General features: G+C 41.7%; 1 protein-coding gene across 1 annotated transcript; it reads left to right on the top strand.

The window, feature by feature from the left end:
• Positions 1–7,054: 7,054 nt before the first annotated feature.
• PPP1R2C (PPP1R2C family member C) lies at positions 7,055–7,681 on the top strand. Its single transcript, XM_044235656.1, has one exon. It carries the CDS (start codon positions 7,055–7,057, stop codon positions 7,679–7,681), a length of 627 nt encoding a protein of 208 aa, XP_044091591.1.
• Positions 7,682–15,050: the final 7,369 nt, after the last annotated feature.

The raw sequence follows: 15,050 nt of genomic DNA on the forward strand, positions 1-15,050 counted from the left end.
CTTTTCTTTCTACATGTGCAATCAACTCAAGTAGTCAGTGTGAATGTTTGATGAAACAAAGAGCAATGGGCCATTCTTGTATATAGTTGTAATGGGAGTAGCCATTCTGTTGTTGCAGTTATGTTATGGATCAATCCCTCAAAGACCATTTGTGCTTCTCATCTGCCATAGACCGCCTTCTCCATCTTCTGCCTACAGACCCTTCCTTGGCCTTTCTTCACTTTCATGCTTAGTTCAAAACACACCCACTATACAAGGCCTTCGTGGCAGAATGAACTCCCCCTCCCTCTGTGCTTCCCTTTGTACTTGCTCATCTTTCCAAAGGGTAGAGCACAGGGTCTCCAGCTGTGGGCCTGGGTTTGTCTGAGTCACCTGCCAGATGGGGCAAGACCTTGTTCTACTCCACTGGTTTTCCATGTAGCCCCTGGACCAACACCATTCACATCACTTGGGAACTTGCTAGAAATGCAAACTCTCAGGTTTCTTCTGCCCCAGACTTACAGAATCAGAAGCCCTGGGGGAGGGGCTTAGTACTCTGTGTCTTAACAAGCCCTCCAGGGAGTTCTGCTGCATAGGGAGGTTGGGCAACCACTGTTCTACTCTCTTTGACTCCTGCCTTCCTGTCAGTATCTTCGTGGCTGCCATGAACTGTTTTACTGGCTCTGTTTAAATACAACCAACACATAGGCATGACTAAGATGGAACCAAACTTCACTGCTAGGTTTACTTCTGTTTATTAAAGCTGAAATGTGTTAACCTTACTTACTGGATTGGTTGTCAGAAAGGAAGAAGATTCTGTCGGGTTACATCAACCAGAATAAATTGCCAGCTGACAATCTTTGCATGGGGTAGTCACAAATACTATAAATCATTGACTGGAATTCAGTGACAGCTTTCCTGCCCCACCTCCCTGCAGACAGCAACTTGTTAGTGAGTCATGGGGATGCTAACAATATATTTACTGCAGCTTCTAAGAAATCTGACGATTCTGTGAGTTATTTTTCTTTTTGCATGCGAAACATCATAAAAAAGACTTGTAGTGTTTCATTTCTTTTTCTATTACCCTCTCTTGCTGTTTTTATAATGCTCTCTCTAAAAAATATAGATATATAATAACAAGAAAATTTGTTTCCCAAATAGAATGGATCACACATTGGGTTATATCTCCATGTGTGTGTTTTTCTCCCCAGCCATATTTGTACACATGGGAAATAATCCTGTCTATAATGTCATCTTTAAAGGGTTGCCTCAAGGAATCTCAGTGTTGTTGGCAAAATTGAATTTTGCTGCCCGGGATCACATTATTGCTTTTCTAATTTGACTACGGTTCATCCAGAACTAGAAAACTTGGTCAATCGGCCTATTGATTCCTTGCCCAAAAAACTTTTTCACTTGTGCCTCAAGCTGAGCTTGCACCTCATATTTTAGCTTGCTATCCAGAGGACACAAGGTTCAGGATTTTAATCTTTCTGAAATGGTGGTTTTGCTGTTTCTTTTGTTCTTTCCAAGTGTCAGTGCTATTGGAGAATGGTGCAGGTCAAGGAGGCAGAGATGAAAAGGGGGTTGGATCTAAACTTGGGGAAGAATCTGATTTGGATATGAGACACATGCTGGGACCCTAACTCCCACCACTTCTAAAGGAGGTGTGTAGCAAGTAGGCAAGTACATTGCCATAGTAGTCCCAGAAGACCTGAATTTTTAGTGTTAGCTATGCCACTAATTGCCTGTGTGACCCTGAACAAGCCACCATGACTTTCTGATCTTCAGTCTTCTCTGCTAGGCAATGAGCCCTCTGGGACCACTATGGCAGTGAACTTTCCCATTTGCTACACACCCCTTCTAGAAGTGGTGGGAGTCAGGGGTTCCAGCATGTGTCTTATATCCAAGTGAAATACCACCCCAAGTTTGCTTGTTTTTAAAAAAAATATTTTATTTATTCATTTGAGAGAGACAGAGATAGTGAGAGGGAGCATTAAGTGGGAAGGAGGAGTGAAGAAGACTCCCCACTGAGCAGGGAGCCCAAGACAGAGCTCATTCCCAGGACCCTGGGATCATGACCTGAACTGAAGGCAGATGCTTAACCAACTGAGCCACCTAGGTTCTCCTTCCTCCACAAGTTTAGATCCAACCTCCTCATCTCTGCCTCCTGGGCTTGGCTGATATAACTTTCAGGATTTCCATCAAAGCCAAAATGATACTTTTTGGAATCTAACTCTATGTGTATATATGAAAATGATTGATAAAACCATGTTCTGTTTTATCAAAAGCTCCTTTCCTGACCAAGAAAGATCAAGAGTAAGAAAGGAAACCACCTTTCATTTTCCTAGGAAATGTCTTAGCGTCCTTTAGGGAACAAGAACACTTCTCTCCTACAAATGCTTCAGCTAATCCCTGCAAGGCCTGTTTTCTGATATCTTTGACTTTACTTTCTGTATAACTCCTGACAGACATTCCCACTGATGATCTTTCTCTTCATTTAATATTCCCAAACTGGATTATCCCCTTGGAGGGGGGCTAAGTTGATGTTTACTATGTAACATCTGACATTTTCAGTGATGTCCTGTCTCCTTTGTGATCTGCTCTCAGTGACTATGATTGCCAGTAGAAAATTGTACAGTAGAAAATCTCCTCTTGAGGAGTGACCACTCAGAAAATCAACACTTGGGATAACCAAACACTCATGCTTTGGGCAACAACTCACGTTCACAGTGGTTTTCATATTGGCTTCGTTCCTCAGGTCCCTCTGATGGCTCAGGAACCACCTCTGAGGTGCCAAATGATGATAACTCCAGGGCACTCAGACAGACCAACTCCTTGCTTCCTAGCTCCAATGTTATCAGTTGTTATCCTGGAGTACTACATAATATTTCATCTGGAATAAAAAGTTTTACTGCTTTCAAACTTTTAATGAAAAAGATAGAAAACCATCACTTTGCCGAACCTCTCTAGATCTGCCCATATTGTCAGACTCCTCCTTTCAAAAGATTTTTGTCTACTTTCCTCAGCTCATTCACCCCCTTTACAGAAATACTGGCATGTGCCAGAATTTGGACAGGTGTCAAATACGTGTTAGGTGTGGGGAAACTTAAGATACAATGAACAATCCTTGTCTTAGTCTGGGTTCTGCCTGTAAAAGCAGAGCTGGAGAGAAAGATTTTCATTTAGGACTGTGAGCCCAGGGAGCAGAAGAGCAGGAGGTGGTTTGTGAAAAGAGATGGGAGGAATCCAACAAGAGGATACAACAGCACATTAGCCGTCCACTCCCAATGCTCCAGCAGGAATCCAAAGTGCAGGGAGTTAATGCCCCTCCCTATTCCCAGCAGGCCTTAAGTAAAGATGGCAGCAGTTAATGCATAAATAGACTCTTGCACCCTCACCCGCGAGGTGGGGGTGAGCCATAGGGTTCACTCTTCCTCATTGACTCCCACTTTCGCAGGAGGATTAAGCTCTAGTTGCCCACAGGAGGAACTGCTTTGGTGGTGTACCCTTCATCTCCTCTCCTCCCCTGTCTCACTCCCCCACTCCTCTACCAATGTTTTCTGCAAATCTCTTCCCAAGTATAGACTACTTGCACTTGAATCCTTGTCTCAGGGTCTCTTTGTAAGAAAACCCAATCTAAGATATGGATATCTAGTAGAATGTCCAAAACCTGGGTTTGGAATATGAGAGAGAGAAATTGGGGAAGAAACAGATTCAAAACCAAAGAGCACTTTTGTTTTCATACCACACAGTATCTAACATAATTCTCCAAGTACTATGGATAATTCTTGCATAAACTGATGCATGACTTCAGATACCTCATGGTTAAACTAGTACTAATCCCCATTACCCGTAGCATGATTGGTCCCAAAATAGCCCACTGCCTTCTCTCAGAGTTTTACTAATCTATCACTAATGGCAATTAGTTTTACTAATTAGATTAGTAATTAGTTTTACTAATCTATCACTAATGGTGGGACATCTGGGATACCTTCCATATTGGAGAGAACTCTTGGTTTCTTAGGTATTTCTACCTTTAGTTGAGAATTTCTTTGTTCCGGGCTTGGTTCTACTTTTGAACCAAGCCCCGTACTTATGGGCGCTTGGAGAATGTCTCCGTGGAAGAGAGGTGATTCTTAGGGCAAGAAACAAAGCTGTGGAGTCAGTCAGTGCTCTGCAGAACTCTCTGATCCCTGCAAACATCAGAGGGTTCAAATGACATTTTAAATATCAGTAATATTTGTTAAATGTTTTTTAAAACCGTGATGATAGAACAGCATGGGTATTTAGATGTATTTATCAAACATTAACTTATTGAGGACCACCGAAGCACTACTTGTCTGTGCATTTGAAATTAAGTTTCCGCTCTTGGAAATACAGTGTTTCCAAGAGTTTCCGCTCTTGGAAATACAGTGGATGGTCCTAAATATTTGTCCGAAGGACTTTCTAGGACTTATGTAAGTTCCATATAATGTATCATGGACTGGGAAAGTTTTAGTTGGCCCTGGAGTGTGTGAGTATGTGTAATGGAGACTCAGACTTACCTGTTTGGCTCTTGTCCTAGGGCAATAACAAGCAAATGGCCTAAAGAAAGAGAACTATTGGAAAGCCTGCTAATCTTCTCTAACTCAAGCTTGCCATAGTGTTGCTGAAGAATTTTTAGTTTGATGACAAGAACTCAAAACTTGGGTTTTTCTTGGGGAGACTTTCCTTAATTAAACAGATAAGGAGCAAATGGTAGGTGGAAAAGGATTACTTTTACCTAATGAACAACTGAAATCTGTCAGTACTGGTGGTTTCCTTCTTTAAATCGTGTTGTCTGGCCCATGTAAACAGGTCACAATCACCTGGCTCCTGCCCCAGCATGAACCACCTTTGTGCTATGAATTTCAGAAAGCATGAGAAGGACCAGATCGCTGACTCATTATATATTGAGCAGATCACAGTATGTGGGGGTGGGTGCTGTGTACAGACAAAAGCAAAATCCCAGTGCACTGGAATCAGCATCTCCCTTTAACATCCTGTTTACAGCTAAACATACACAGACCCCCTGTGCCTACAAGCGAGGAGGACTAACCACATTTGTGCTGCTCTGTGTTGCTTTGCAGTGAAGCTTTTTAGAAGGGTAGCCTGGAGTAGTTCTGAATAATGAAGATTGTTTTTTTCCTCCTCTCACATACCAGAGGGTTTTCCTATAGCCTTGAATACCAGCTTTTGAATCCCTGAAAGCCCTCACCACAGAATACAACTTTTTTTTTTTCAAAGAGCATGGTATTAGGAAATTCTTTTTCTGAGATGAATAACAGTTTTAAAGTGATTGCAGAGTTCCTGAAGTTAGTAGGACTTTGGAGAATACAGGACAACTTGAACTTAGGGTGCTTAAGACCCTTGTAAAAGTTTTATAGTTCTTTCATGTTTTAGCTTTTGTGTTTCGAAAATGCAGAAAGACCTTGAGGGAGAGAAGAGGAAGCAAAATGTTATCAGAAGGGAAAAAAAATCTTGTGAATGCTACCTGGAGGGGAGAATGTGAAACTGGATCTTAATTTCCTTTTTGTTTTTTATAAGAATGTCACTGCCTGTGAAATACGAGGCCTGTGAAGGACAAAATGTTCCAAAGTCACTCCTACAACAGCCCCCAAATTCCACATATGGGTTTTTGGGTTGGATTTTTTTTCCCCCTATGTGACTCGACAAATTGAAACTGACTGTAAGGGGTCTGGAGTCCTATTTTCTCTATTCACATATCTCATTCTTCTAGTTCCCCATCACCTCTCATTTATTATTCACTCACTAAATATTTTCGTAATACCTACTATGGTCCAGGTACATCCTGGTGTTTTCAAGATACAGAGCTAGAGATAATGATGAGCAAAACACATCTTCTTTCCTTTCTTGGAGTTTACTATCTAGTGTGCCTAGACAGTATAATCACAACTGCCAAGGAGAATAAAAAAGGTCAGCAGAGCACAGGAAGGTCTATCTGCCCTGGGACTCAGGAAACAGGCCCAAATAAGGCAATAATGATTGAGCTCAAAACAAAAGTCCTCTGGGACAGGAAGGGAGGTGAATGCTCTTGGCACAGAAAGGCCTGAATGGAAAGCTGGAGGTAGGACTGGGAGACTTCACCGGGAGAATACTCCAGATGTATGCCTGAGCAGTTCAGAGAGCTGCCTCTTTTGGTCTCTTCTAGATTTGGGTCCTTAAGTTACAGAAAATGGGCAACAGTTAAGGGGTTTGAAACACAGATTTGACAAGATTTGAGGGGTGTTTCTGAAAAACTACTTTGGCTAGAGGGTGGGTAAGAAGTTGGGAGGCAGCCAGAGGAGTGAAGGGGGGGGGGTGCAGTACAAAGGCTGCGGCTGTAGTACCCACAAGGAGGTAGTGGTGATTTGAATCAGGGTGGTGGTGGAAGAGAGAGAATTGGGAGAGTTTCTCGAACTATTTAGGCCCCTGCTTGAAGGCTGGATTGGAGAGGGAGGCACAGTCCCACCTGGTGTAAGCGACTGGATTTGGGGGCCATTAACCAAGAGGCGGAGCATAAGAGGAAGACCAGGGGTTTTGGGCGCGGGGGCCGTGCATGTAAGTAGGTAGGGGAGAGGGAGGTGTGCATGGTAACATAAGGAATGAGCAGAAGGTAATCACCTTGTAGCACCTACACTTCCAATCTTTTCAACCAAAGCAGCGACTCAAATTTTTGACTGGGACCCACAGTAAGACATACGTTTTACATAGCCTCTGGTACACAGACAGGCTAGATAGAAATTCACAAAACAGTGCTTCTCTGTTTTGTGTGTAATGCAGGGGTATTTCCCATATTAGTCCTTAAAACAAAAACAAAACCAGCCAGCATGGGCTGGGAGGCAGTGATGACTGCCATGACGGCCGCCATGACGGCAGCGGGTACCATTGTGGCGTCTCCTGCCATGTCCTTTTGTGACGTTGGGTCCTGGTGCAGCTATTAGGACGTTGCAACCGGTTCCCAGAACAGACCTAGCTGCCGCTTCAGCCTGGAGGGCGGGCAGGCGGCTGCGGCGGCCCAACCCTCCCGCGGAGGCCCTTGGCTCCCCAGGCAGGCATGGCGGCCTCCACCGCCTCACACCGGCCGATCAAGGGGATACTGAAGAACAAAAGCTCCACTGGTTCCTCAGTGGCTGCCTCTGCCCAGCAGTCGGGAGGGACAATACAGGAGGTCCAGAGAAAAAAGTCCCAGAAATGGGACGAATCCAACATCCTGGCAACACACCGGACTGCTTATAGAGACTATGACTTCATGAAGATCAATGAGCCCAGCAGCCCCTACTTCAGCCCGCAAGACGATGGAGAAGATCCAGTGAATGATTCTGAAGCAAAGGAAGCCATGACCCCAGACAACTTAGCCAAGAAATTCGCCGCCAGTGGTACCTCGGAATTGAACTGCCAGTTGGGAGAGCCGGACAGTGACGGAGCACACAGCAGCAAGATCCTTCTCGACAAGCAAGAAAAGCAGCGGCAGTTCGAAATGAAAAGGAAACTACACTACAACGAAGGCCTAAACCTCAAGCTGGCTAGACAACTCATCTCCAAAGACCTCCAACACGAGAAAGACAAGGATGACAACGAAGAAACTCTACATGGTGACAATAAAGAAGACAACACTGCTGCGGAAGAATCCAGCGAAGTTCCTACAAATGACGAACTGCAATCCCAGGCATTCTGCACCTAGCCAACATTTGCTCTGCCCTGCTGTCGCTTGCCTTTCCCCATACGAACTGCTAAGAACTACCGAACTGCTCCGAACTGCTCTGAACTGCGCTGCTCTGAACTGCTCCAAGCTCTCCCAACTGCTGTTCCAACACTGCTGCTTGCTCTGTCGAGGCCAGGCTTCAAGTACTGAAAATACCTATCGATTAAAAACTGTACCTCCATAATTCAATGGTGAACTTAGAAAATAATACACTAACGGCAAAACGGTTGCTTGGTGTTTTTGTGTGTGGTTCTTTGCGGCAAATACTGGTAGCAATTTAAAAATGCGTAGCCTTTAAAGAACTGTTGGTTACTGTATATGTCATATACCTTTTTAGATGGCAAAGGGGACTAATTTATGTTCACTTATAGATGTACTGGCTTGTTTTTTTGTTTGTTTTCATCCACTGGCTTTTATAAAAAAAGGTTCTAGTTACAAAATCAAAGTGCAGTACGTATAGATTGGTTACATAGTCTGATGAATATTCAGGCTGAAAAACACTTGTTTTTAGGGTGATTTCCCTGTTTATTTGGGGAGCGGGAGGTATGTTAAGAGTGATTGTTGCGTTCCTGAGCTTAGTACCTTTATTTTCTCTTAATTTTCTTTCAGTACTTAAAAGGAAAGTCTTTTTTTCTCAGCAAAAAGGGTTCTTTTTCGTGAATTACTGGGTTCAAATTGTGCCAGTGTCTATTCAGATTATATCTTGTACACCAAGGTGGGCAGATTACATGTCAGTATTTTTAAAAAATCTGTTATCTCAGTACTCCCTTCTCATAAGGGTCTTAGCCTCAACCCTTTGTTTCCTCAATCCTCCCGGCAGTTACACACAACACTTTACGGAGTATCGTGGATTCTCAAGACATTGGGGACCCTTCCTTCTCTAAAATATTCTATCATTTGTTGAAACAGTGTTATTTCTACTTAATTACTATGGCCTATTCACTCTTCTGAGGTGTAGAGAAATAGGAAATGGAATTCAACTGCCAAGTTTTTACACCTTTTTGGTTTATAGCTTGTTAAGTAACTTGCTATTATTAGTTTATTGTTTGACCTAGTTATCTTTGAGAAAACAATTGAGCTTTTCTTTTATAACAGATACTTTGAAACCAATGACATGATTATAGCTCCTGGACAGAAGTAAGCCCAAAGGTTTTTTGTGTGTGTATTTCCTTTTTTTTTTTTTTAATTTAAAATTTTATTGAGATAATTGTAGGTTCACATGCAATTATGAGAAATGATACAGAGAGATCCTAAGTTCTCTTTATCCATCTTCCCTCAACGGTAACTCTTTTAGGGTTCCCAGACCCAATTCCAATGTGGGAGGAGCGACTCCCCACCCCCCAAAGCAAGCAATTCTTGCACTACCTGAAGATAGCATCCAATTCCACAGGTTAAGCTTTCAGTCCCACTCCCATTTCAGACACCATTCACTACCCTAGGCCGTCAACTTTGCTTCTGACCAACCAGCCAATGATTGCTGGTTCCAAGGTTGAAGAATTTTGATTAATTTGCTGGAGCAACTCACAGAACTCAGGGAAGTGGTTACATGTGGCAGTTTATTAAAGCATATGAGTTGATAGGCAGATGAAGAGATACACAGGGGGAGGTCCTGAACAAAGGAGCTTCTGTTGTCATGGAGCTGGGATCCCAGAGTGGTGGCACATGGAAGCATTCTGGTTCCCAAGCACGAAAGCTCTCAAAAAGAGGACCACAAAACCCTGTCCTCTTTGAGTTTTATGGGAGCTTTATGACATAATCAGGATTGACTAAGTCATTGGCTACTGGCTAATTCAAACTTCAGCCTGTCCCCTACCCCAGGGTCAGGGGGTGGGGCTGAAAGTTTTTCAAGCCTATAGTGACAAGGGTTTGTTCCCCTGGCAACCAGCCCTTGCCCTTGGGTGGGGTCCCAACGTCATTTTCATCAACAGCAAGACACCCATTTCACTTTTATGGCTCTGAAGCATTTTCAGCAAACTGTGGATGAAGTCCAGATATATCTGAGAAATATAATTTGGGCCATTTGGATGAGCACATTTATTATTTCTTATAAATCATTATATCCCAGTAACATGTTGCAAAACTATAGCACAGCACCACAATGTGAACATTGACGTTACAATCAAGATACAGAACATTCCCTCACCACAAGGATCCCTCATGGTGCCCTTTTGTAGCCACATCTCTTCTCTATCTCTAGAATTTTGTCATTTCAAGAATGTTCTGTCAATGAAATCATATAGTATATAACCTTTCAGGATGTACCACACTTTGTTTATCCAGCCATTCTTTGAAGGACATCTAGACTGGTTCCAGGTTTTGGTATTACAAAAGAAGCTGCTATAAACACTGGTGCACAGGTGTTTGTGTGAACATAAGTTTTCACTTTTCTGGGATCAATGCCCGGGAGTGCACATGCCGGCTCGTGTGGTGGTTGCAGTTTCTTAAAAAACTGCCAAACTGTTTTCCAGAGTGGCTGTGCCATTCTACCTTCCCACCAGTATATATGAGCATTCCAGTTTCTCTGCATCCTTACCAACATTTGGTATTGTCACTATTTTTTTTTAAATTTTTTTAATTTTTTATAAACATATATTTTTATCACCAGGGGTACAGGTCTGTGAATCGCCAGGTTTACACACTTCACAGCACTCACCAAAGCACATACCCTCCCCAATGTCCATAACCCACCCCCTTCTCCCAACTACCCTCCCCCCAGCAACCCTCAGTTTGTTTTGTGAGATTAAGAGTCACTTATGGTTTGTCTCCCTCCCAATCCCATCTTGTTTCATTTATTCTTCTCCTACCCACTTAAGCCCCCATGTTGCATCACCACTTCCTCATATCAGGGAGGTCATATGGTAGTTGTTTCTCCACTTGACTTATTTCGCTAAGCATGATACGCTCTAGTTCCATCCATGTTGTCGCAAATGGCAAGATTTCATTTCTTTTGATGGCTGCATAGTATTCCATTGTGTATATATACCACATCTTCTTGATCCACTCATCTGTTGATGGAATCTAGGTTCTTTCCATAGTTTGGCTATTGTGGACATTGCTGCTATAAACATTCGGGTGCACGTGCCCCTTTGGATCACTACGTTTGTATCTTTAGGGTAAATTCCCAGTAGTGCAATTGCTGGGTCATAGGGCAGTTCTATTTTCAACATTTTGAGGAACCTCCATGCTGTTTTCCAGAGTGGTTGCACCAGCTTGCATTCCCACCAACAGTGTAGGAGGGTTCCCCTTTCTCCGCATCCTCGCCAGCATCTGTCATTTCCTGACTTGTTGATTTTAGCCATTCTGACTGGTGTGAGGTGATATCTCATTGTGGTTTTGATTTGTATTTTCCTGATGCCGAGTGATATGGAGCACTTTTTCATGTGTCTGTTGGCCATCTGGATGTCTTCTTTGCAGAAACGTCTGTTTATGTCCTCTGCCCATTTCTTGATTGGATTATTTGTTCTTTGGGTGTTGAGTTTGCTAAGTTCTTTATAGATTTTGGACACTAGTCCTTTATCTGATATGTCGTTTGCAAATATCTTCTCCCATTCTGTCAGTTGTCTTTTGATTTTGTTAACTGTTTCCTTTGCTGTGCAAAAGCTTTTGATCTTGATGAAATCCCAATAGTTCATTTTTGCCCTTGCTTCCCTTGCCTTTGGCAATGTTCCTAGGAAGATGTTGCTGCGGCTGAGGTCAAAGAGGTTGCTGCCTGTGTTCTCCTCAAGGATTTTGATGGATTCCTTTCTCACATTGAGGTCCTTCATCCATTTTGAGTCTATTTTCATGTGTGGTGTAAGGAAATGGTCCAATTTCATTTTTCTGCATGTGGCTATCCAATTTTCCCAACACCATTTATTGAAGAGGCTGTCTTTTTTCCATTGGACATTCTTTCCTGCTTTGTCGAAGATTAGTTGACCATAGGGTTGAGGGTCTATTTCTGGGCTCTCTATTCTGTTCCATTGATCTATGTGTCTGTTTTGGTGCCAATACCATGCTGTCTTGATGATGACAGCTTTGTAATAGAGATTGAAGTCCGGAATTGTGATGCCACCAACTTTGGCTTTCTTTTTCAATATCCCTTTGGCTATTCGAGGTCTTTTCTGGTTCCATATACATTTTAGAATTATTTGTTCCATTTCTTTGAAAAAGATGGATGGTACTTTGATAGGAATTGCATTAAATGTGTAGATTGCTTTAGGTAGCATAGACATTTTCACAATATTTATTCTTCCAATCCAGGAGCATGGAACATTTTTCCATTTCTTTGTGTCTTCCTCAGTTTCTTTCATGAGTACTTTATAGTTTTCTGAGTATAGATTCTGTGCCTCTTTGGTTAGGTTTATTCCTAGGTATCTTATGGTTTTGGGTGCAACTGTAAATGGGATTGACTCCTTAATTTCTCTTTCTTCTGTCTTGTTGTTGGTGTAGAGAAATGCAACTGATTTCTGTGCATTGATTTTATATCCTGACACTTTACTGAATTCCTGTACAAGTTCTAGCAGTTTTGGCGTTTTCCACATATAGTATCATATCATCTGCGAAGAGTGATAGTTTGACTTCTTCTTTGCCGATTTGGATGCCTTTAATTTCCTTTTGTTGTCTGATTGCTGAGGCTAGGACTTCTAGTACTATGTTGAATAGCAGTGGTGATAATGGACATCCCTGCCGTGTTCCTGACCTTAGCGGAAAAGCTTTCAGTTTTTCTCCATTGAGAATGATATTTGCGGTGGGTTTTTCATAGATGGCTTTGATAATATTGAAGTATGTGCCCTCTATCCCTACACTTTGAAGAGTTTTGATCAGGAAGGGATGCTGAACTTTGTCAAATGCTTTTTCAGCATCTATTGAGAGTATCATATGGTTCTTGTTCTTTCTTTTATCGATGTGTTGTATCACATTGACTGATTTGTGGATGTTGAACCAACCTTGCAGCCCTGGGATAAATCCCACTTGGTCGTGGTGAATAATCCTTTTAATGTACTGTTGAATCCTATTGGCTAGTATTTTGGTGAGAATTTTCGCATCTGTGTTCATCAAGGATATTGGTCTATATCTCTCTTTTTTGATGGGATCCTTGTCTGGTTTTGGGATCAAGGTGATGTTGGCCTCATAAAATGAGTTTGGAAGTTTTCCTTCCATTTCTATTTTTTGGAACAGTTTCAGGAGAATAGGAATTAGTTCTTCTTTAAATGTTTGGTAGAATTCCCCTGGGAAGCCGTCTGGCCCTGGGCTTTTGTTTGTTTGGAGATGTTTAATGACTGTTTCAATCTCCTTACTGGTTATGGGTCTGTTCAGGCTTTCTATTTCTTCCTGGTTCAGTTGTGGTAGTTTATATGTTTCTAGGAATGCATCCGTTTCTTCCAAATTGTCAAATTTGTTGGCGTAGAGTTGCTCATAGTATGTTCTTATAATAGTTTGTATTTCTTTGGTGTTAGTTGTCATCTCTCCTCTTTCATTCATGATTTTATTTATTTGGGTCCTTTCTCTTTTCTTTTTGATAAGTCTGGCCAGGGGTTTATCAATTTTATTAATTCTTTCAAAGAACCAACTCCTAGTTTCATTGATTTGTTCTATTGTTTTTTTGGTTTCTATTTCATTGATTTCTGCTCTGATCTTTATTATTTCTCTTCTCCTGCTGGGCTTAGGGTTTCTTTCTTGTTCTTTCTCCAGCTCCTTTAGGTGTAGGGTTAGGTTGTGTACCTGAGACCTTTCTTGTTTCTTGAGAAAGGCTTGTACCGCTATATATTTTCCTCTCAGGACTGCCTTTGTTGTGTCCCACAGATTTTGAACCGTTGTGTTTTCATTATCATTTGTTTCCATGATTTTTTTCAATTCTTCTTTAATTTCCCGGTTGACCCATTCATTCTTTAGAAGGATGCTGTTTAGTCTCCATGTATTTGGGTTCTTTCCAAACTTCCTCTTGTGGTTGAGTTCTAGCTTCAGAGCATTGTGGTCTGAAAATATGCAGGGAATGATCCCAATCTTTTGATACTGGTTGAGTCCTGATTTAGGACCAAGGATGTGATCTATTCTGGAGAATGTTCCATGTGCACTAGAGAAGAATGTGTATTCTGTTGCTTTGGGATGAAATGTTCTGAATATATCTGTGATATCCATCTGGTCCAGTGTGTCGTTTAAGGCCTTTATTTCCTTGTTGATCTTTTGCTTGGATGATCTGTCCATTTCAGTGAGGGGAGTGTTAAAGTCCCCTACTATTATTGTATTATTGTTGATGTGCTTCTTTGATTTTGTTATTAATTGGTTTATACAGTTGGCTGCTCCCACGTTGGGGGCATAGATATTTAAAATTGTTAGATCTTCTTGTTGGACAGATCCTTTGAGTATGATATAACGTCCTTCCTCATCTCTTATTATAGTCTTTGGCTTAAAATCTAATTGATCTGATATATGGATTGCCACTCCTGCTTTCTTCTGATGTCCATTAGCATGGTAAATTCTTTTCCACCCCCTCACTTTAAATCTGGAAGTGTCTTCGGGCTTAAAATGAGTTTCTTGGAGGCAACATATAGATGGGTTTTGTTTTTTTATCCATTCTGATACCCTGTGTCTTTTGATTGGGGCATTTAGCCCATTAACATTCAGGGTAACTATTGAGAGATATTAATTTAGTGCCATTGTATTGCCTGTAAGGTGACTGTTACTGTATATTTTCTCTGTTCTTTTCTGATCTACCACTTATAGGCTCTCTCTTTGCTTAGAGGACCTCTTTCAATATTTCCTGTAAAGCTGGTTTGGTGTTTGCAAATTCTTTCAGTTTTTGTTTTTCCTGGAAGCTTTTAATCTCTCCTTCTATTTTCAATGATAGCCTAGCTGGATATAGTATTCTTGGCTGCATGTTTTTCTCGTTTAGTGCTCTGAAAATATCATGCCAGATCTTTCTGGCCTGCCAGGTCTCTGTGGATACGTCAGCTGCCAATCTAATATTTTTACCATTATATGTTACAGACTTCTTTTCCCGGGCTGCTTTCAGGATTTTCTCTTTGTCACTAAGACTTGTAAATTTTACTATTAGGTGACGGGGTGTGGGCCTATTCGTATTGATTTTGAGGGGCGTTCTCTGAACCTCCTGAATTTTGATGCTCGTTCCCTTTGCCATATTGGGGAAATTCTCCCCAATAATTCTCTCCAGTATACCTTCTGCTCCCCTCTCTCTTTCTTCTTCTTCTGGAATCCCAATTATTCTAATGTTGTTTCATCTTATGGTGTCACTTATCTCTCGAATTCTCCCCTCGTGGTCCAGTAGCTGTTTGTCCCTCTTTTGCTCAGCTTCTTTATTCTCTGTCATTTGGTCTTCTATATCGCTAATTCTTTCTTCTGCCTCATTTAT

Source organism: Neovison vison, chromosome X (genome assembly GCF_020171115.1).
Source record: "Neovison vison isolate M4711 chromosome X, ASM_NN_V1, whole genome shotgun sequence".
NCBI classification, from domain to species: Eukaryota; Metazoa; Chordata; class Mammalia; order Carnivora; family Mustelidae; genus Neogale; species Neogale vison.

Excerpts from the sequence above, each read along its gene's own strand:
- PPP1R2C (XM_044235656.1), top strand. The coding sequence starts at position 7,055 with ATGGCGGCCTCCACCGCCTCACACCGGCCGATCAAGGGGATACTGAAG.